The sequence below is a fragment of the Tetrao urogallus genome (genome assembly GCF_951394365.1).
Source record: "Tetrao urogallus genome assembly, chromosome: 6".
In the NCBI taxonomy this organism is placed as follows: Eukaryota; Metazoa; Chordata; class Aves; order Galliformes; family Phasianidae; genus Tetrao; species Tetrao urogallus.
In genome coordinates, this window is record NC_136819.1 from 25,491,566 (window position 1) to 25,515,572 (window position 24,007).

At 39.8% G+C, this 24,007-nt stretch overlaps 1 protein-coding gene across 1 annotated transcript in view; it reads right to left on the minus strand.

Annotated features, from left to right (window-relative positions):
* The window catches only part of LOC306947981 (uncharacterized protein), a gene marked incomplete at both ends in the record, with an annotated part of 64,513 nt that overhangs the window by 1,538 nt on the left and 38,968 nt on the right, over positions 1-24,007 (minus strand). The window contains 17 exons of the mRNA XM_079537442.1: positions 709-895; positions 1,428-1,594; positions 2,477-2,665; positions 3,701-3,808; positions 5,581-5,718; positions 6,137-6,251; positions 7,264-7,489; positions 7,873-8,009; positions 9,025-9,160; positions 10,258-10,295; positions 11,038-11,133; positions 11,262-11,431; positions 12,363-12,426; positions 12,839-12,881; positions 13,433-13,473; positions 14,092-14,220; positions 14,985-15,121. Of these exons, the coding sequence (XP_079393568.1) occupies positions 709-895; positions 1,428-1,594; positions 2,477-2,665; positions 3,701-3,808; positions 5,581-5,718; positions 6,137-6,251; positions 7,264-7,489; positions 7,873-8,009; positions 9,025-9,160; positions 10,258-10,295; positions 11,038-11,133; positions 11,262-11,431; positions 12,363-12,426; positions 12,839-12,881; positions 13,433-13,473; positions 14,092-14,220; positions 14,985-15,121 (2,121 nt within the window). The remainder of the gene's footprint in view (positions 1-708; positions 896-1,427; positions 1,595-2,476; positions 2,666-3,700; positions 3,809-5,580; positions 5,719-6,136; positions 6,252-7,263; positions 7,490-7,872; positions 8,010-9,024; positions 9,161-10,257; positions 10,296-11,037; positions 11,134-11,261; positions 11,432-12,362; positions 12,427-12,838; positions 12,882-13,432; positions 13,474-14,091; positions 14,221-14,984; positions 15,122-24,007) is intronic.

Sequence of the window (24,007 nt, forward strand, 5' to 3'; positions counted from 1 at the left end):
CACCTATACCACCTCAGGACTTTTGGTTTTCAGTACACTGTGGGGCTTTGAAGTGATTAAAAAGTGATCTCATAGCATGAAGTAGGGATTCTAGTTAGAATCAGAAGCAGTAACCAAGACTTTTGACACTATCAGAGGTAGAATAGAGCTCTGTCAAGATTCATCTGTTTTGAAACAACTGGCAATGTTGCTCTTTAAATTCTTTAAAGTTTCAAAATAGGGCCCACTGAAGTGCATAGAAACTGACTGTGAGCCTCAGCTATAATTTTCATCACTTCACCAATTCACACTTTTCTTTTCAAGGTTATCTACATTAACTACAAGCCTGGAAATGATTTTAAACAATGAAATCCTTCAGATTCCCAAGGGCGTTCCATAAGAGGCAAGGAGGAGAAGTATGAGAGGAAATGGCCCTGCTAATTTCAGAATACACTTTTCGTTGTTTAATTCCAGAACCTACCTATGAAAAGCCAAAATAAATAAACAAATTTTGAAGAAGGGCATTTTTGTTTAAGGCTGATCTCAGCTGCTGCTGTACTTTTGAGGAAAATTTATGTATTTTCATCTCTTTGGTACGGTTCAGATGTAAGAAGAGGGAATTTGAGCCTACAAGTGTTTACAGGGTGGTCTGAATAACAGATATTGTACAGTAGCAAAGACAAAGTAAAAGGCTGCCTCTGACGATGTGGTTGGTGAATATAAACTTACCAGGTGCTTTGTATTCCCTGAAGGTGTCATTTACCAGAGGGAAGAATATTACAATAGGGGTTTCTGGGCTCTCCTTTTCACCAACAATGTAGCATTCCTTCAGATGTGGTGTTTCTTGATCATCTGGCACCTCCTTAGGGAAAGGAATTCCTTGTTTTGCAAAGTACTCAGAGGCTTCTTTCAGAGGCTAGTTTGCCATCATATGAAAAGAAAATGAAATAAAGCATCAGAACATAGCAGAGATATTTTGAATTTGACCAAACTCCAGCTTTACCAGGAAGGCTTGTGGGGTTAGGGCCAAGTTCTGACAGATTACGGCATGTATCCAACTAAGGTGTTGTAGGCAGCCAGTGGAGCCCAGCTCTGGAAGGCCAGGTAGCAGGTGGTCTGAGTCACACATGGCTCTGCAGAGTCTGCATTACAGAGTCACAACTAAATTTTTAAACATTTTCAGCTGTATGGGTTCTACATCTAACTGCCTTCAGATCAAGTGAAACACATTCATAAAATGAGCGGGATCAGTTTCCTAAATGCTTACTTTACTGATAACAGCATAGTGCTCAATGAATGCATGTGACCCTGGTAAACTGTTAGCTTCTTACTGCTGTCTTACTTGCTAAATATTGAAAAAAAAAGTGTTCTATGAGCAGAGGATTGGCCATTCTGGGAAGTGAATGATGAAGCAGAGAGGTCATTATAGAGGAATGTATAATACTCACCCTGGTCTGGGAACCTGAACTATAGTTGAAATGCAAAATGACATCCACTTTCCTTTCTGGTCTCATGAGTGGTGGGTAACTGGTGGCAAAAACAAATGCAGTGTCAATCAAGATGAGGTAGTCTGCTGCTCCTGTCAGGTGGTTGGGCTGAGAGTCAAGCTCGCAGTCTAGAAAAGAAGGATTTGTTTTTCAGGGGGGGTGCTCAGTACAAGAGATGCTCTGGCATATTCAGGAAAGTCAATTATTGAAAAAAAAAAAAAAAAAAAAAAAGAAGAGAGAGAGAGAGAGAATTCAGCTTTTTTTGGGTGGTTTCAGGCCTACCTGTGTAGTTGATAGCTACAGCTTAGTCATTTCTGGGTTCCTCTTTCCACTATTTACTTTGCAGTTTCTTTTCCTTTTCTCTGAGATGTTAACTTGAGGTTCAGGAAAATAGTGTTAATTCCATCCCCTAGTTTTGTTCATAACTCTGATCAGGCCAATTTTTTTCAATAGGGGAAAAATTAAAATTGCAACTCACTGTCTCAACAAAATAAAGATTGAATGTGCTCAGTGCTGGGCATGCAGTGAGAACAGGCACAAAGGTATTAAGGTAGACAGCCATAGCTTCTTGCAGAACATGGAAGATCTGATACAGACTGAGTACAAGCTCCCAGCTGGTGCAAGAAGGAACACTGTTATGAACATCCTATCTTTATTACAAATGAGAAGGTAAGATGAAACAGGGCTCCAAACCATACCTCTTGAGTACTATCCAGGCAAGAGACAGCATATGATGGCATGAATCCCCTGCCACAAGAGTGTGGGCTGGCTGGCTGGCACACCAGCAGGTGTACACTGATTGATTACTTGCTAGGCTTTGGAAATTTCTTAGGAACTTACTTTTGAAGCTTCTTCTACTGAGTAATTTTACCTTTTGGCAACAGTTTTAAATATTATCAGAGAATGGGAACAGAACTAAAAGGCAGTCAGCTTGACAACCCACTCAGCATTGCATGCTTTTAAAAAGGATGGTTTAAAATATACATAAAAGTGGGATGCTATTACCATACCTTTCCATTTAGAAAATTCGCTCTCTAGGTAGTTGTTGTTCATCTGGAGGCCTTTTAGGAAGTTAGGGATTTCTGAAGCTGCTGGACGTAACGTGACAACATCTCGGAAGATATCTGAAAAGCTGTCGGTGGGACAAACCACTCGAGTTTCCAGCTCATTCGGTCTTTTAGGGAGCAGGGTTTCATCATCTGTAAAGGAAAGGTTAGCAGTCTTTTATGTGATAGCAATGTTGAGGTCAACCTACAGTCATAATTTGTCTTAACATGTTTGGGAAAACGTTGACTTCTTGCTCTTTTTCTTACCACAAATCTCAGTTTTCATTGAAGCTTTGAAAAAATTCGTTTCTTCTCAGCTTCTCAGCTGATAGTAGTAAAAGCATGGCTTGTACTGTACTTCACTGTATATGAATCCATCTCTTTCTTTTGTTATTCTTCAATTTTACCTACTACAACATCCTGCACTTGCCCCATCTTCCTGCGCTACTTCACATTAATATCTCACCACTATGCAAAAAAAAAAAAAAAGGGGGGGGGGTGGGGAGGAAGAGCAGAGAATACAAAATTGTTCTTTACTAGCAAACTCCTTATTTAAACAATCAGAAACTAACCCCCTACAAATACAAGAAAATAAATCATTTTTGCTACATTTCTCTTCATTTTTCAGTTTGTAGTATGTCTGCGTTGCATGTTTCCTCCTGAAATCCCACCCTGTGGGTGTTAACTTGTTGGTGGGTATTGCAAATCTCATCCTTATGATTAGTTTGGAAGGGCCTGCAATAGTACTTGAGTTTGAATTTTGTGGGATCCATAGAGGCAAAGATCATACTTTCTTTTCTTTCAGTGGAGCTTCTTACCACAGTCAAAGTTCCAAGAGAAGAATTGGAAGCAAGTGGATTGCAGAGGAAGTCTCCAGTCACTCCTACTATACAGGAACATTTTTCTCCAGTTTTACTCTTGTGCTCTGAATCTGGCCAATATGAGGGCCATACTCTTTTTTTTTTTTTTTTTTTTCCTGTGACAAATCTTGTGGATTCTTTTCCTCATATGACTATAATGATCGTCATACTGGAATACCTGGCATGAATTTTCTCCTAGTTTCCATGTTGACTACAGAATGTCCTGAAGAAGGAATTCCAAAATTGCTTTGAAAAGAATCAGTGTGAGAAAAAAAGAAGAGAAAGAGAGAAAGAGAGAAAAAAACATTATGTTATAAAAATAACTCACCTATGTCAGTAATTTTGTCTCGGGTCCACTTGTGCCAGAAGTCTTCGGAATGAACAGATAGGTACCAAGCATCCAAAAGATTCAGGGAAAATACACTACTCCAGATCCCTATGGCATAGGATATATTTGGCAGAAAGGAAACCAGTAAAGACCTGGAAGCATTTTCATTTACAATGACCTTCATTATTTCCTTTATTCTCCAGCAAACTATTCATTACATTACTTTTGTGGGTAAACAAAAGGAATCATCGTTATGAATCGGAATATGAATCCACAGTGTATATAAAGAATTTGATTTATCAGTATGTATGAGCAGAGCTGGCAGTATTTTCGATCTATCTGCTAAAATACACATTTTTGTAATGTTGCAAATATCATCTTATCAAGTAAATTTAGTATTTTCCAGCTGCCCTCAACATTTCCTGTTCTCAAGTTCCCAGTATTTGTAATTCTAAAGGCTTTATTTATTGGCGCATAGCCTGTTACAGGTACAAAACTGTCACACAGGACTGCCAGGAAATACTTAAGAGTCAGAATGAGAAGGCTGACTTACAGCTTTTGGAGGTAGGAATTCTAAGAGCATAAATCTTTTTTATTTGTCTTCTGGGTATATCTGAATTATATTTTTCAGTTTTTCCATCCATCAACATACGTTAAATGATTTAAAAAAAAAAAAAAAAAAAAAAAGGAATAAATCAAAGAGCGAATGTAATGGCAACCCAGACTGCCACCTATCTGCAATCTTTCAGGGTAAGAAAACACCACTCCCTGTTGTAGTTGCATATACTGTATTTGCAGCAGTGCCTTGCTATACCCTCCAAACTGCGGAACTAAACCTGGAATTTTTGGGAGAAACTGAGTGAAGGATGGAAAGGGCTGCACGCAGGCAGCTTGGCCATGGCCTTGACCCTTTGTGCAGAAAAGGTTATGCTGTGTAGGAAGGAGCTACAAGGACCTACACGGTCAGTCCCTGCTCTGTTTAGGGGCTGAGGTGCCAAGCAGTTTGCTCCATTTGCAGAAAACCTTTGGAATAACTGTGTCACTGAAATAAGTAACACTGAATAAGGGGACTCTGGGTCAGTGGCTGGAAACAGAGACAGAAATGTCCCAGCATTGCTCTGAAGAAGTGGAGAATGCCAAGGAAAGAGGTGTAGGATGGGTGCTGGTGACCTGCTGACATTTCTGGCCATAGAAGAGGAGATGCAGGCACTCTGTTGGATATCTGCAGGCAAGGGGATGTTCTGACATCAAACTGCTTCCTTGTGCCTCCTCATGAGCTACAGTGAAATCTCCACACAGGCAAAAAAATCTTAACTTCTCCAAACACCCCTGAAACTTCCTTTGTGCAATTTCTGGAAGTTGGAAGAACAATGAGGCAAGAGATTGCTTTCGCAAAGGGAAAAAAGCATTTCTTAGAGATTTGAGTGTTCTTGTGCAAGATAGGGAAAAAAAAAAAAAAAAAGTAGCTACTAAGATCTATTTACAATCCAAAATGGAAGTGTCCTGGAGGACTGATCAGTTCTTGCTGCAGCAGTAACATTTTGGAGAAAAGGCTTTACTGCAGAGTCTTAAGCTAAAAAACAGATTGCTAATTTAAATTACCTATGATATTAGACAAGTTCTGTTGCTGGCAAAGGTATGTAAATAATACAAAGGTCTCATGTCAGTAAGCATAAACATATATGAAGTCAAATAAATCTGTTCTATTGAACAATGTTTCAGAGAAAATAAAGAATCTTCCAGGTGGTGACCTGTTATGAATTCTTATGTTTTAACAAATTCTTCTGGTAGGTAAAAATGTGATAAATGACTCATTTCAGAAGAGGGGTTTGCCCAGGATGGATTATATTACATTACATTTACCCAGGTCAAAAAGTTACCTTCCAAAAAGCAGATTCTGGATTCTGGGATTTTCTTCATCAGACGACCCATGAAGAACTCACTGCCAAAATCTTCTGCACGAATATAGGCACCATATTTCAGGAATCCTACCTCGTAAGGAGTGAATTCCACCCATTCTGAAAAGAAAAGCACACAACAGGTTGATTACAAGCAGCAGATGCTCAAATTAGTTGAATAAAACATATGATATTAGCCAATTTAAGGCAGTCTGGTTCTGGTTACAGCAGACAGCTATTTTATTCACTGTGTATTTCACAGTGTGAACATAAAGAGTGAATTGCCTCCTTACATCTAAATGTGTCTGCAAACTTCAGGTTTTATGGCACTTTCTACTGACATGCTGAGCAGGTAATTTCAGGATAGTGTTCTCTATCATCCATATACTGAGGACTTCAAAGATCTAACTATTAAAAACCTACTTCCAGGTGAATTGGTCCCTAAGGGGATTTGTGCACTTAATTGATTTGTCTAATTGAACCTAAATGGACCCCTTTATGGGATTAAAAGTTAAAAGCAGTTCAGAAGTATGATTACCTCTAAAATCCTGGTCGCTGATTTTATCCTTCACATTGAGGGAGAGGTAGATGGGCAGGGGATTCTGACCATGGTTTAGTGCCTGCTGCTGATCTGTGAGCTTCTGGGTGTCCTCCTGTTTTGAAGAAAGAAGTAGCTGAGGACAGGCAGATGACGCAAAGAGCTTCTCACCTTCATCTAAAACCTGACAATAAAGAGCGTCCCAGACTAACTACGACGTTCCCCACTGCTTTAATATAGGGAGATGCTCTGATTCCTCTCTCTGACCTTCCTCCATCTCAGCACTACAGCACACAAACAATCCTCGTGATATGGACTGTCTATGTATATGGTCTAAGTTCACATGACGAAAAAAAATTTGAGATTTTAAAGGTTATTTACATTATCTTAAAAGAAAAATAAGTCTGGAAATATTTGAAAAACACTTTTGGCATTAAATATTTCATTCAGGAAGAGTAATCTCTGTCTTTAGCATCTCAGAAGATCCTCTTTTCTTCGGGTCTATGCCAAAGCCCAGACAGAGTTAATAGTCAGCGTGGCTTGTCCCTTTATGCTTCTGCTGTGGAACATCTGACATGGTTAAGAAAGATAGAGGATGGTTTGGGAGTGGTGGCAAAGCTTCAGAGGAAGCTGTGCTTTTTCTTTGCCTTCTCACACTGTGTAGCTCTTTTCGAAAAGAACAGTAGAATTTTCACTTTAATATTTACACATTAATTCAGTTGTTAATTAAATTGTTCATACTAGAAGTTTTCTATTATTTATTTTTATTCCCACCCTATCTGTCCCAGGTGTGACGTTAATGTCTGCATAATACAGTCAGCAAACACATGAACATGATACTGACAAGGCGTGTTGTTGAGGCATTTATCTGAAAACCAACCAACCTTCTGCCACTTGAGAAAAGTGTGGTCAGACAATGGAACAGGTTTCCTAAGGGGGTTGTGGAGTCTCCACCTACACAGGTATTCAGAACTTGACCGGACACAATCCTGGACAACCTGCTCCATAGCTGCGCAGGCAGAGTTGTTGGACCGCAGATAAACTCCAACCTCAGCCACTCTGATTTACTTCTGCCCTCACTACTGTATCCATTAAATATACAAATCTGAAAAGTCCTTCTGTTATACCTTGTCATGGAACATAGATTCAATGATGAGTCCCCACAGATCTGTGAAACTTATCTGATGTCCTTCCTGTTTCCTTTGGCATAACTCTTTCAAGTAGTATTTCAGACGGTCTGGAGCAAAACAAGCCAAGAATTTATTTTTAAGCACGTGCCTTCGGATATCATTGAGTGTTTTCTTAAGATTCTTCTGCGACCAGTCAGGATCTTCATACAAGTTTGCCATGGTCCTAAAGAAGAAAGAAACACAGTGTGAAATCTCAAGCTGAGCTTTAGGAAATTGTGGAGGTTTTTGTATCATGTCTTGATTTTCATAACAAAATACACATGTATGCAGTACCATAAACATCTTTAAGCAGGACTGCCTTAGCTCCAGATGCTAACAAATACCTACTGAAGGAAATGAGAAAAAGCCACAGCAGAAGAGGAAAGCCTTTTCTTAATAGCACTGGCCAAAAATGCTATGAACAATGATGGCTTCTGGTGTTGCAGGTAGTAACCACTAGATATTCAAAAGAGGCTCCAACTAGCAGCTCACCACTGTAACTCTGAGTCACTCACAGAAATCATTTACGGCAAACTCCAATGAAAACTTTGTTTAACTTGGCCTTACCACGTTGTGCCAGACAGACCGGTGACGTAGGAAACACAGTCCAAGACATTCAGTTCCTGCACGCTCAGAAGGTGAGCGTACATGGCTGTCAGAGCTCTGGTTCCACCACCCGTGGTCATGATTGCCACCACAGGTACCTGTTCAATCCCAAAATATGTGCAAAATACGTCACTGATTAGAAAAGAGAGTGTTACAACACTGCTAAAGTAATAAAGCTGCTGCATACCAGTGGTCTGCAAGGACAAGAAAGACCTGAATTTGTAATGGAGCACAGAAGGAATAAGAGACTCCCAGAAAGATTATGGAGTTTCTTTCCTAGAGATCTTCAAAAGCCAAATGAACATAGCCCTGGGAAACCTGTTCTGGGTGTTCCTGCTTGAGAAGGGGTTGGGTCAGTTGGCTCCAGAAGTCCCTTCCAACCTCAATCATTCTGTGATTTTGTTTTTTCTGCCAAGAAATTGTGCAATTGGACATGAGATCCACTATCTCAAACGTCAAAATTTCAGCGTGCTATTGCAAAACCAAAAATAATGATTGAGCATGAAAAGGTACCTCTTGCTACCTGAACCAGATTTTTACCAGATGCAACAGACCAGAAAACATGGGTGTTGTCTCACTATTTCTTTGTGAGTAACAACAATCTGTTATTCATGTTAAGCATGATAAAGCTTATCCCTACTATTGCATAAGTATTTCATGACAATACTAGATGTATCGTAACTGATGATTTTAAGAGAGCACTGACCAATTCAGACCAAGTGAGACCAGAAAGTAATGACCCCATCCCTTTTACAACTCTGGAGGGAAAGAGGAGCCATGTGCACCCAACCTACTTCGTATGTAAGCACAATACTTGGTATGTATTGCATTGTGAATACTTTACTTACTCTACCCTGATCTAGCTGTAGACGTCCCTGTTCACTGCAGGATAACTGCGTTAGGTGACCTTTCAGGGTCCTTTCTAACTCAATTCTGTGAGGCTTTTATTAATCTTCCCTATGAGTACTCATTTATTCTGTAGAATAACAAATGTTATAGCTATAGCAAGCACATTAAACTTCCTGATTTCCTGAAAGTAAGAAAAAATGAATACAAATGTATATTTTGACATCCAGCTGCAAAGAAAGCAAAGAATAATTATGTCTCAGCTACCTCATCGTCCTCCAAGTCCTCCTCCAACTGAAGAATGTCCTTCAGAGCAGCCGCAACAACCTTCTTCCTTTTGCAAATGAAATCCTGTTCCTGAGCACACAGGTCAAAGCCCAGCCGTACATCGAGGTCTTCCTGGCTGGAACACAGCGTCAAATATCTTACATCATGCTTACAGCACCATTCAGTAATTATATTGCTTCTACTTCATAAATAGACATGTCTTGACCATTATGCACACGAAGCAGAACAGGAAAAGATGAAATGCTCAGGTTTGTTCCTAGAGAACAACACTACATCTTTGTATGGACTAGGGGAGATTTTTTTTTTCCATCTTTTTTGCCCACTCCTCACTGAAGATGCCTGAAATTAGATAGAGCTGCAAGTAACAAGACAGCTCCCTTTCAGACATGAAGCCAAAAGCCTGCAGAGGGCAGGGTTTTGAAGATGGCTTTTAAATGCACCTTCAAAAGTTGTGCAAACATCCACAGGCACCCCCACATCATGAACAGAAGGTATGCTGCAAATGTTTGCTGTTGTTGGCTTTGTAGGGAAGCTCCTACAAAATGTCACAGATACATCCTCCAAAACTTACAAAGGCCTTAACCATGGCTCAAAATACACAACGTGATTCCCTGGTTTAAAAATTAGTTAATGTGAATTTATTTCTTTGTTCAGTGATTAAAATCTATGCAGGTACCTATATTATGTCAGGTTTTTTTTTCATATCCTAAAGTCATCAGATACTCTGGCTTTTGGCCTTCCTGTTCCCTTGTCTGTGCTTGAGGAAACACAATTGGTTTCTTTAAGTGAGTTCTGAAATGCAGTTTTGTTGAAAGTCTACCTTTAGTAATAATTGCTAGAGGTTTCTGTGAGTGCTCACATTGGCCTTTTGATGAATAATACTGATCACAGTAAAATATCAACAAAAAATATTATGTGTTCTAGATAAAAACTCTTGACTCTTCTTAACTCATCGTATAGTTCTGTTACATAAAATCACAGTGAAACTCTGTGTTGTTCCAGGCCCATTGTATTTAATTGCCCAAAAGAGGACAAGTTAGTACTTAAAACACAGACAATATCAAATGGATGGGAAATTGACTGACAATTACCCAAAAGCAAAGGGACGTGGTTTAGTGGTGGACAGCAGTGATCCAGATGATCTTATAGGTCTTTTTCAACCTAAAACCTAAAAGATCCTATAACTCTATTAAGACAAAGAAGATCTCTTACCATTTTTTCGTCTTGAAGAGCAAACCAAATTTTCTGCACTGAAAATCAGAAGGTACAATAATGAATATAGATATTTTAAGACAGTCTGATTTCCTCACTTTCAAAGGGGCATAGTACTTTTGGGTCATCATTACATCTACAGAGTTCTTGACTTCGTTAAACTAAGACTGGGAGATAGTGTTTTATTATTACCCAGAGATGTATGCTGATTTAACAAGCTAAGGTTTCAACACTATCATCTATAGCCTTTATCTTCCTTCTGTTAAGAAGTTCAGATTAGATTGCTCACACACTGTTTAGCTACACAAACAAAGAAGAGAAGAGCTGCAGTGGTTTACATCCCTGGAAGGCTTCATCAGGAAACATTGTTCTAAAACAAACTGCAGTATTTCATGCAACAAAGTGAGATGCAAGAGGAAGCCAAAGAGGCTGCACTCCACATGCACATGTGCGTGCAGCTCAGTTTGTCTCCAAAGGGGCTGAGCCTCACCCTAGTAGCCCTAGTAGCATCCAGTGACTTCCAGCTTGGTAAAGGACATGAGCGTATAAGGAGAATGAGCAGCAGCTCAGACATTTTCTTCTCCTCCTCCCATGATTTTCTTATTTATTTTGCTCCAATCAATTTACTTTATTATGTGTCACACTAGATGCAAGGGAGCTTAGAAAACAATCAGAATCAGTTTTGTATGAAGACAGAGGGACTTTAATCTCTGCATCTTTGGAACCAGTAGGAATTATTGAAAGTTTGCAAAAGATTCTCAATGGTTGGCAGATGATTACCTTGCTGACTGCTTCCTGCTCAGAAGGGAGCGACTTCAGAGGTAAAGTCAGGGGGATGCTTCTGCTCCTCCTTTCTCTGCATGTCACACAAGCACACTGAAAACAAGCATGGAGGTCCTTTTGGTTAAGACAGAAATATTCTTCTCTTGTTGCCTACTCACATATAAAGGTCAGTTCATAGGTCTGTCTGACATGTTGACTACCATGTTCAGGGGTTAACGTACAAAGCTGGGAATCCTCCTCTTCTTTGTGAGTGCAACATCCAATGAGGGTTGCTTGTATTTGGCATAGTGGAAGAGAGTGGGATCTGGGAGAGGGGAACGGGAGCCAGAGCCCAGTGAAACTCTCTGTGTTTCTTCAAATGATCCTCTCACTGTAAACGTTAGCTCATTCTCTAAAACAATGACATAAAACGCACAGAGTAGTTACTTTTAATTGTAAGTAAAGAGAAAAGGGGGAAAGGAAGAAAAAAAGCAATTTTCAAAAAATCCCCTTCTCCTCTCCCTATGTACCTGGAAAGCTGACATCTGAAAGTGATCCAAGCCCACACACTACAGGTCATTGTGTTGTTATAATACAATGAACAAAAAGGCAGCTGTGGGTGTGATATGAATGCCAGCAAGTTTTAGACAGCTGTTTTTCTAGTGCAGCTCCATGATCACATTAAGTGCCACCAGGTACCTCGTGCTATAAGATGTTTTCATATTTGGCCAAACAATGAGCAACAGAAGTTCTCAGTCCCCTAAAATAAGATCTGACTCTGCAGTAGTTGGCCATATTTATCCAAAGAGTTCAGCTAATTCTGCTGGAGTGTGTTGTGCATGTTCTGAGGTTGCGTACCAGATGCAGCCCCTCATGGGAGGTGGGCAGAGGAACTCCTAGATTCTGGTTCTTGACCGGGGTCAGGCGTGAGCCAGCTGCTGAGTGGCTAACCCCTGCAAAAAATGAGGTATTTCTGTGCGTGTGCACATGTCAATCTGCCACAGGTCCTGAGGAAATTTAAGGCCAGGGACTATCATACTGAAGGAGGTAAGATTCTTCAGGAGTTAGCAGTAGTACAGCAGGGGTTTTTAGCATCTCAGCTTGGGCGTTAGATACTTCCCATGCAGGCACTTTACATCATTTCTCATCTGGCACAAGGCTTTCTGTGCAGTCAGAACTTTGAACCTGCACCTGCTGCAGAACAAGCAGCATTCTCTACTAGAAAGATTTTACAAGTTTCCTTAGATATGGTCAGTTAAAGCTTTAGTATTCAGCTGGTGCAATTTCTAGGTATTGTTAGAGAGGGTAAAAATCACTAATAGTTAAAGAACTAGGAAGCTTACCTGCAAACTCTTTTTTTTTCACCCTGCTGTCAAACTCAACTTCCAAACAGGCCAGCTCACGGCACTGTAACAGACATGACCAGGACAGGGAATTAGGTTACTGATCCAGCCATCTCAACACCAGTGCTGGCAAGTGTTGGAAGGATCATTGCTTGAATGTGTGGGTTAAACATGCTGAAGGATTCTGATAGATCCAGTGAAAGAGAATTAACTATCACTATCATATGGTAAGATGGTGCTATGCTAAGTGAGTTGTAATATTTTATGGATGCAGAAAAACCAAAAGAAAATGGTAGCAGTCTGAAGGCTTCTCTAGAACTGTGTTGGCCTCCTCTAACAAACCTCCTAATAGAGGTGTCACCAAAGAATGAAGACTTACAGTGTTTCTCTCACTACTGTCAAGTCAGCTAAGGGAAGCAAGGAACAAAGAAGGAAAGAAGGCAAGAAAACAAAACAAATAATGTTTTATGTTTTACCACTACTGCCCCATTTGTGATGATGGTTTCAGCATGATCCTGGCTAGAAAACAAAAATAACATGTATTTTAGAAATCATATCATCTGGATTTTTTTTTTTTAAACGAGATGTACTTCTCTGAGAGATTTTGGTTTTACTTGCTCCTTTCTATTGTTTGTAAAAACATGCTTCATTTTCACTAGATGCCACGTAGGTTACAGAGCAGAAATGATTCAATTGCAATAAAGCACCTGGGAAGTGCTTGTAACAAACTTTGTACTACAGGTATGCCCCAGATTGGGTAGCAATATTATCCTCAGCCATGAGCCATCCAAGAGAACCCATAGACTTACTGCAGTGCATATCACCAGCTTCTGAAAGTCACCTCCAAACCACATAAATAACAATTTCAAAAGAATGTTGTAGAATTAAAATCACGAACTTATTCTCCACGCTGTGGCATTTTTTTTCTTATAGTGATCTGCTGATGCACACATCGAGCTTGGAGAAAGGGAGACTTGCTATTGAGGTGAGACTGAGTGTACAGAACAGTTCCCTACATCAATGAATCTCTCTTTGAGCTGCTGCTTCCATAATAACGGGGTTTTACTCACATGTTCTCCAAGAGAAACTCAACTTCCAGCTCCTGACTCCCCTGAAAATGAATGAAAAAAAAAGGGAGATTCTCAGTCAGCATGTGCAGAGGTTTGCAAATGTAGCTTTTATTTGTGCAAGCACAGTTTCTTTATGCTTTATTAAACAACAGTATTCTGTTTCTTGCTTGCTGTTGTCAGCATTAAAGGACAGACACAGCTTTTTCTTCTCTAAGGAAAGGGTGATCTCAGTTGTACTAGCAGAGCAAAGGATGTTTACAAAACCTTCATTTTTCACAACTTCTTAATTGCTAGCTTCCCTATGTTGAGAACAACATTCTAAAACTTGAAGTTTAGAAAACTGTCATGGGATATTGTGCCCTTGAATTGTTTTGGTTTTTATAATCTGTGTTAAGATTAAATAAACTGTCATTTTCTGTCAGTTAAGTTCAAAGCTTCCCTAAAATTTCATTTGTTCTGGGGCTTGGGCACTTGACCAGAATATGCGCCAGATGAAACCAACAGCAATTTGAGAAGACAGAAAATTTTGCCATTAATGCACAGTTATCAAGATTCTAAGAAATTTTGCCATGGTTCTGGTGGTACAAGACATCAAATCTAGTACCTCAAGACATTTATGCTTTTTCCCTTCTGGTTAAACTTCTGACTGTGTTTGTTACCTGTGGATTCAATGGGAATGCCACCATCACTCTTTTCCCAAGGGAGATTTTAGCTACATCAAAAAGAACAATAGCATGGTCATCATCACGAAAGATGTCATCATCAGAAACAGTCATTTCTAGAATATTCTGTAAAAAGAAATTAAAAAAATGTACAATTTGTTAGCATGTCCTCAATAAATATAACATTGTGCAAATATCCCATGCTCAGCATCAGCTTTGGAGAGAGGAAATAAATAGAAAAGCATTGATGACAAATTGGCACCAGAGTAAGAAAATTGGTGTAATCTGCTTTTATAAGAAAAAGTTTCTAGCCTTATCAATTAAGGCTGAAATGAGATTTCTTTTCGGACATTATTTCTGCTTAAAAGTAACTCACCAAGCACAATATTTTAGGAAGTAATACAGATAACCATTAGTACTATATTGTTCCATATCAACAGAAGCAGTAAAGGTCACTTCATTATTAATAACTTTCAGTCTGGCTTTTTGCGCTGTTCCTGGGCTTTCCACCTTCAAACAGCAGTGTTCATTGAGAATAGCGTAATTAGCAGTACTAAACTAGATTAAAAAATTAATTATACCAGAATGTAATAGCTTCTTGGCTTTGATATGCATTTATTTCCTGTCCTCTCTGCTCTAAGGCTGCTTTGTAGATTTACTTCATTGTTTCTCTGTAACGTCACTCTGCCATTGGCTTTCTCAGCCTTCTGCAAGCAGGTCAGGCTACAAACAAAAAGCAGCCGTGAGGAAGGAAGTAGCAAAAGCCAAAGATGTTCACTTCAGCTTGCTAGAACTTTACGTAAACTCAGATAGGCATTAGAAGTATTGACATCCTGTTTTGGTTTAAACCAAAAGAAACTGCATACAGATGAGATGAGAGCTTTGGGTACCTTGACGTTTCTCTGTATCCAGAAGTAAAAAGTTTCATTCCACACAGGATCTCTGCAGTTCTTGATGGTCTTTGTTTGGAATTTCTCATCTGAAGCAGTTGGCAACCAGAGACTCACGTAGCAATCAGACTGGCTTACTATAGAGACATAGGCACAAAATGTCTGGTAGAGCAACCACAGCACGAAAGATGGAAGCACATAAGTGCTCTGTAGTTTGAACACGGATAAGAGATGGCCAGTTCTTTCTCATATCCACAGGCTGATGCAAGAAGATAGGAATCATACAGCTAGATAAAGATAACTTGTTCCTTGCAACACTGTTTTAATAAGCAGAGAATCCAAATAGTTATGCACAATGCCCCATGTATATACTTAAATACAGTCCTAGCCAGTGATATAATAATATAAACAGCCAGAAGCCTTATATTGTCCCTTATCAATATTTTTTTCAGCTCCCTGGTCATTTGCAGGAGAAGAAATTTGCCACATAGAAATCTGCCTGTATTTGACCATGCTATCACCTTATGGCAAACTAAATACTTTCAAGTGTTTGCTAGATCTCAGCAGCAAAAATCCCTATGCTCCACACATCTCAGCCTCAGACTCCATGATGCACAGAGAAGAGACAACAAGAAAAACTGGATATAAGTTGTCTCCATGGTAATAATGGTCCATAGCTCATTCAGCCAGACCTATGAGGGTGGCAGCACCAAATATGCCAGACTGGCATGAGCAGTAAGCAAAGAAATGAATTTCAGCTGAAACAAGGAAATAGCAAGAGAAGAAGGTACCAGCCCCAGTAAAGGAACCAACCAAGAAAGGTGGGAGGTTACAGGGGAGGTTATAGGGGCTCACAAACATAACAGGAGCATACTTAATCCTAGCATTTTTTGTATAGGTAGTAGGTAGCTGACCTACTTTGCTTCATAACTGCTATGTGCAAGATTGTATGTGCTCTTAACATTTTTATATGCAACCCTTATGTATGGAAAAAAAACATTAACAAGATGAGAATATGATCTAGAAACTAGTTTTTTCAAATTCTCATTTCCATGTCTGCAATTTAATTCCATAAGAAATCTTAAAAAAATCAGGGTTTGAGTCTGATTCAGATAATTATTATCTGGCACGCATTAACCTTCCATGACAGAAAAGTTAATTATCCCACCCATCTTGAGTATTGTCTCCTTAGGTGGGGTAGGAAGGGAAAGATCTACTAGCAGTACAATTGTTCCTTCAGTATGCCAATAGGAAGCCGGGGATCCTTTCCTGGTGTTTGCTGAAAGACCTGGAAGCCATTTCCTACTCCACCTTTCTCCTCAGGAAAAATGAAGAGGCAGAAAGGCTTTGCAACTTGCAGATGAAGGGAAGGAACTTGCATTTACTACAAGGATTCCAACCCCACAGATCATGAGCCAAGTAAATACCAAAGAGATTCTGAGATCTTGAACAAGAACTTTTCCAGAGACAACTGATCCATCCCTTGGTGTAAACATATGCTTTGCTGAGAAAAGAGGAGAAAGGGAGAAATCTGGTCCCAGAGCAATCACTAAAACTACCTACCCCATGGACAAAAACATTAATGCTTGTTTTCTGTAAGCATGCAGTGAAAACACTGACTGCTGATAAAATGTTGTAAACCACTCACAGCCCACTGAACCTGGCAGACCCGCAGAGTGTGGGAGGAGAAGCACCGGCAAGCAGTGCCAGGTGCTCACCAGAAGTCTGCAACACAGTCAGAATTGTGGGCAAAATGTACCATGTCAGAAGTTAAAAGAGGGGTAGTTCTGGTGTCTGTGCTCAGATATATTGCTTTGCAATTTTTTGCCTAAATATGAAGTTTCACTTGAAATCTAGAGGCCATGTCAGGAGTTGTAGGATAACCCTGGAGGGTGATGACTGTCTGGGAGACCTTCAGATAACTCTTCACATTGAATCTGAAGGAATTTCTTAATACTACCAAGTAAACTCTGCACAAAGGATCTAAGTTGCCTTTCTGTCTTTGAAAGTGATTCCACAAGAAATATTTCAGTGTTGTGGGTTCTTACATAATCGAAGCAAAAGGGTAATATCTTGATTTTGGCAACTACTGATATAGGATTCTATTTACACTGTATAGGAGGGCTGTAATTACCAGTCTGTCTGATACACTGAAATAACTCCCCTCACTGCAACATCTGATGGCCTGCCAAGCTATGAAGTACTTATTCTGATATGTGGTATCACCAGCTCTGATCTACAGTTTCTCAATAGGAAGCCTAGATCTCCACATGACTTCAGGCCATCTAGATTTTCCCTCCTCTCATTAATGCACTTATCACTCCTGATGCCAAGCATTCCAAAAACACGACTCCATCTTCCCCCAGAATCACCAAAGCAGATGCAATGTAACGTACTTCAAAAATGCTACACTGATCTGACTCATAAACTCTCTCCTTTTTTGATATCTGGTTACTATAAGATACAGGAAGAACTTTTCAATATTTTTGCTGTAACTGCAAAGGCCTGTTCTTTCCATCTCTTCTAAATGAGAATAGAGATGCTCTATCCTTTCAACAATACAGTGCATAAGATAAGACTCATGATAAAACTGAAAAAAGCTGACAATGCTAGAAGTGATGAGCATGAATAATCTGCCACAGCATTTATGAATCTCTTTTGTTACTGTTTCATCTACAGATTTGTTGGAGTGTTTCCCTCGATAAAACTTTTTCTTGAGTTTACTTGCTGAAATTATTTTTCCATATGAGCATTGCTTTCACAAATATATACTTAAAATAATCTACTGACAGTTCTTCGTCAAACTATGGAAGCACAGGCTGTACAAACAGGCAATGAAATTGATTAAAAACAGGCTCAGCTGCCAGGTTCAAAGAATTGTAATCAGCAGCACAGAGTATGGCTGGAAGCCAGCCACTGGAGGTGCACCCCACGGCCTAACACTGAGGCCAATATTGTTTAGCATCTTAGTAACAATGTGGGTTATGGTATGGATTTTACAGATGATACAAAACTGGGAGGAGTGCCTGACAGATCAGGCCAGCTGGAACCTCATGAAGTTAATCAAGGGAAATGCCGGGTCCTCCACATGAATGGGAATAATGTCACACACCGGAACAAGCTGGGGGCCAAATGACTGGGGAAATCTCTGCAGAGAAGAAGCTAGGGATTCTGGTGGACACCAGCTGGAACATAAGCCAGCAATATGGCTGACAATGCCAACAGCCCCCTGGGATGCATTTAGAAGGAGCACTATCAACAGGTAGAGGAAGGTTGACTTTCTGTCAACTCTGCACTTGTAAGGCTACATCAGGAGTGCTGAGACCATTTCTGGGACAAGAGAGAGACAAACACACTGGAGTGAGCACACCAGAAAGTCACAAAGAATCAGGGGCTGGAGGCATCTGATATATGTGGAAGGACTGAAACAGCTAGGACTCTTCAGCTTGTAACAGAAAAGGCTCCACAGGACCTTACCAATAAATCTAAATACCCAATGGGAACAAGAAGAGAAAGAGTCAGACTCTCCTCATCAGTGCTCAGTGAAATGTAAGAGGCAATAGGCACGAATCAAAATACAGGAAATCCCATTTAAACATAGCAGAAAGGTAGGTTTAAGAATACAAAACTGAAACAATAACTGTGAGAGTAGTCAAACACCAAAACAAGATGGCCAGAGAGATTGTTGAGTCTCCATTCGTGGAGACTTTCAAAGTCATCTGAACATCACTCTGAAAAGCCTGATCCAGCTGATCCTGCTTTGATCAGAAGATTTGATTTGATGTCTGAAGGAACCTTCCTCCCTCAGCCACTCTAATTCTGGGTATGATGTCAAGCCTAGCTAATCACAGACAAATTATGTATAATTGTTAGTAAGAGATTTTGACCTTGAAGATGAGGTGAGGTGGGGCCATTAGGACAAAGCGTATCCTCTTCCGGTGGAGAAATAAACCATGCCACATATGTTTGTGCCACAGCTTGTCTACAATCTCTACTGATAGGAAGATGGGTTGTTTCCCATCAAATTCCTGCTATTTCCTATGTTCTCCTTGACATACAGGATCAGCTATTCCTCATGCTGTGACACTGATGTTATATATTCCTGTAGAAGTGTCATTAATTCATATGAAGTCAACTTGATATGCAAACAGGGAGACCAATAAAAATAACAGGATAGCAGGATGTCTGATGAAGATTGTCGTACCCTATTATGTGGGAGAACTTGAAATGATTAACCAGTTTCTTTGATCCCTCTTATCCCTGGAAAAAAAAAAGTAAGGAAGAGCTAGCAAAAATCTTCAAGTTCATTCATTATTACCTGGGAGCTAATAAAAGAAATTATATTTGTTTTTTCTTCATGCTCTACTTTTAACGCAACTCTGTATTGCTGGGCATCATTAGCAATTTCATGCCATGCATGGCTCTTACATCACAGCACATGTGGCAACCTCATTCCCTGATAATATAATGTAACTCTGTGGAGACACTAAGACATCTGAGTTCATGGTCTTCTTGTATGTCACTACTAGGTGTCATTTATATCCTAATCCCATTTTCAACTTTGTGAACTGTTCCTTTTGTGTTGGACTATTTCTCATCTCTGTCCTCAAGCTAAAAATGGGGCAAACATTCAGAACTTAAACCAGATATTCATAACCATTAACAACTGTTTGTTGCACTATGAAAGTACAGTCCTTTGGCATGTTTCTAAAATTAACAATCACATGCCGCAGTCAGTTATGTCTCTCAGAAAAAAAACGACATCGCTGAAAAACAAACTATATGAGAAAAACCAGTCTTTTAAGAACAATTAACATAAACTATAAAATCCCATCTATCCTGTTACAGCACTTCATAATGCCAAACATATAGAGTTTTATATATACACACTCACACACATATAATTTTCTCCTAGTGAATTCCTCTCTACCTGCACAGACAGGTTTCCCTTGAATCTGAGTTTACCTCACTTCACCTAAAAGGAGGAGAAGGGCTGCTCTTATTCCTCAGTCTTCAGATGATGTCTCCAGGGTTGTTTTCCTTCACCAACGTAATACAGCATTATGAAGTTACCTCCAAATATTATCTGCCTAAAAACTGATTTGAACTGAACTCTCCCCTTTAATCTCATCTATAAATGCAGTGTTACTCTTTGCAGATTGCTTGTGGAAATGATGAAGTCTCAAAGACCTTACTGTGTTATCAGAGATGTCTTTTACAAGGAATGGACAGGGTCCCCATGTGAATGAGCCCTACAACCTGTGTAGCTGTTTAAACCAATGAGAACTAAAAAGATATGAGATTTTCTTTTAAAAGATTCAAAGGTCTCCCTTCATGCAAAGGTGAAAAATGAACAGAAGATCCTAAAGCAAACGTAAGACCAAACAGAGAAGCATAATTGTTCTGAATGCTTCCAGCTTAGAAAGCTTCCAGTACATATTTGAAGCAAAACTCAGATTCACTTCCAGCTCCAGAAATATTTAACAAAACCAAAGTCTGTTCCAGCTTCCACATGCACCCAATTTGTACAATTCAAAAATACATCTGATATCACACCCATGTTTCAACCTTCCAAGACTTTACTTTGGCCTACCTCTAATAGCCATGTCATGGGGACCGCTCTAGCCATAGCCTCTGTAACTCGTAGGACAACACCCAGCAAAGAAGATGCTGTTGCTGGGAAGAAAACATCAAGTAACTTCTTATTAAGCGACAGCTCAAATTCAGCATTGCAGCAAGCCAGCACTAATGGGGCTGATTACATTAGGCCAGACTTCCCATCTGCTCTCTTCACCTTTTCTGTGTTAACTTGCCTACATATGTTCTTCAGCAGCAAAGATCAACTCTTGATGTACTGTATTACTCAGTATCTACAACAGTATAACATCAAAGAGCCATCTAACACAGAGACATCTTTCCTTAGGATTATGTGAGATCCAGTGAAGTCCATGAGGTTTTCACCTTTTCACATAATAAATAATGTCATTAGCATTACCCAGAAACCTGGGAGAGGTCATCTTTCACTTGCAGCACAACAGTTCTTCTCTTTTTTAATGCTGAAGCTTCAGATGTGTCAGACCATGCAGAGCCCCTCACTGATTACTTGCTTGACCACAAGAGTGGGGTAACGCCAGTTGTGTGTTGTAGGGACTACCATAAAAGGAGTAAAAGCTAACGATGGTGCAGCTCTGCATGGTCATTTAGTAACTGGCTTGTTTAAGGAAAGAAATAAGAATATTGAGAACCTGAGCTACTGTGCTCCTCTCTTTATCCTTCTGGCAAATGCAATCATTGCAGGGGGTGTTAGAAATGAGAAAAGGAGCTAATGCACTGTTTTCTACACCACCCTGTCCTGGTCAGATATGCCTCCTGTCAGTCAGTGAGATTTATGAAAGCCTGTGGCACATGTGCCTTCACAGTCCCTGAAGTTTCCACTCTGCCCTGCACAACTCCAGATGAAAAGGAGCAAGTGAACACACAAATAACCGAAAAAGTTAAGTCACTCTTTTACTCAAGACTGTCTGCATCTTTTGGGCTGAGGAGGTAATGCAAAGCAGATACTTGGCTGTAAGATCCCACAAGCTTCATCAGTATTGTTTCCTGAACTGCCTACCATCTCCCCAGTGCAACTGATAGGAATATTAGAACCTGCTAATGAAAACGAGCACCTACAGGATGAATCTTAGTTTTCTTACCTTAGCACCTCTCTAGCCCACAGTGAGATCAGGGAGTGCCTGAAATCTGCAGTTGAATCAAACCCATTATATGAATTGACAAAAGGGTCAGCTAGGAACAGTGAAAACTAATTAGCTCTGGTCTGTCAAGAGCATCTGCATGATGAGACAAGCCAGAAACCATCGTGTGAAGTATGAAGCAAAAGTCAGAGCTGAGAATTACCTAAGTGCTGAGGAGCCCACAAAAGTGGTGGAGTGACACCAGGTGTATTAAAAGGGTTAATTGGCCCATCGAGGAGGAGTGAGGTGTTTTTTTTCTGTTTTAATTTTGTCTCTGTTTGTAAACAGGTACAATGGTTGCTCAGATCCATCAGCATTTGCTACCTACGGGCGAAGGTGTAGCACTATCTCTCAAGATAAGCCAAGACTCCCTCCCACACATCCCACGGGTCTCAAGATGCACATTTAAAAACAACATAGGATCAAGTTGGTATATGCAGTAGTGAGGAACCTCAGTGGAAGTATATAGGAAGTAGCATTCCCTGAAGCAAGGATTTGGCAAGTCAAAGAAAATTATAAGAGCTCTAATGGCCTGGCATGACACTTGCAGTGAACTGAGAGAAAATCAAGGAAAGTGAACATGCTTTATCTAAGCAGAGGTGAACAGAAACTTGAGCAGACTGATAACCATATGTAGTTAGAAAGGAAGCTAGCATGCTGGCAGAAAAAGCAAGTCCTAGAACCTGCAGCGCTTGGTTGGAAAGTAGATCCTTGTTCCTGGATTTGGTATTTGGCAATGACAATCACAAAAATTGTCAGCCTTCCACTGATATCTCAAACGTAATGGCACCTGTACCAGCTGCTCCATTTTCCAGGGAAAAAGATCATATTGCTAAGATGAGCTGAGATTAACTATGTCGTTTTCTAATTCTCACCAGCACACAATAGTATATGTAGCTATTTTAGTTTTCTGATGCTTCAAATACTTAAAAAATGAAACATTAAGTCAAAAAAACATTGGCATCACATCCAAATGAATGTGACCCAATGAATCACAAGGAATTGGAATTATACTGTCGCATATAGTTTTCCCTGGGAGGCTCCAACTTCTTTGTGAGCATAGGCAGATTGCTGCTGCTCACTCAACAAAGGACTTTTTGATATTGTTCTGCCTTCAGTGTTCAACTGCAAATGGCTTACTGTACTTCAATTTGCTTAAAGAATGCACACAAAGCCACAAGAGTAGCTGGGAAATTTCTGACAGAAAAAGTTCCTTTTCTTCAGCTACTGGCCCCAACCCTTGTTTGCCAGTAATTTACAAAAGAATCTGGAGATGCTTCTCATTGTTTCCAGGATTTGTCTTGCATCTTAAATTAGGATCCCTCTACACATAGTAAGAGGCCATGCCTTTCAAAAGGTGCACATAACCTAAATAGAGAAGATGGACAAAATATCTGGGAGAACATTTTTTTTTTTAATACAAGTTCTGAGGTAAGCAGAGCTACAGAGTGCTCAGGTGATCTGCCTACACGTACATAGGAAGTCCATACATTGAGCTAAAAACAGAGCCCGCACATCTTGATCCCTACTCAAGTGATGTATGTTTTGGTGTTAGGAAAATTAGGAATTTCCTAAATGTCTGCATCTCACTCCACAGGATTTTTTGTGAAATCCTGCTGGAAGATGGAGGATGAGGTCACAACATTTAACTATTTTCTGAGAGAATACTGTCATCTTATTTCATGCAATCCTTCTGCATAACATGGTGAATCATGATTCTTATCATTCCATTTCCATTCTAGATCAAAGGTGATACTAAAAGAAATTAAAACAGCACTTCAAAGGAATGGTGGTAAGGTCATGCTGTTTCATAGCTGTGAAACAACACTGACCTTTTTTGCTGTCCTCTGATATTTTTTCTAATCTCTGCAATTCAGTATTACAGACCACGTGAACCAAATATTTCTCTCCATTAGGATGGATAATTGACAACTGTGATATCTGTGTTCTTAAAACTCCAAAGTCAGTGAAATATACAGAGATCACAGGTGGTGATGAGATGGTGATAAGTCTTTGAGAACACTTTTCCACTGAAGACAAAATTAAAAACAAGTGGGAATATTTGTGATTAAAGTGTTGCCATCTCTAAATTATCCAGTGGAAGTCAAATAGCACTTGGAGAAAAACAAGAAGGCACCCCACCTAGTCCTTAGCCTTCCTCAAAGTCTGTCTGATGACCTGCCTCCTTGGCAGGAGGACCCTTAGTCCTGGATTACACCAGCTTATTTGCGCCGAAACTAGCATATTTCGTAGTTTGTATGTAGTCATATTTGAGTACCAAAGATAAAG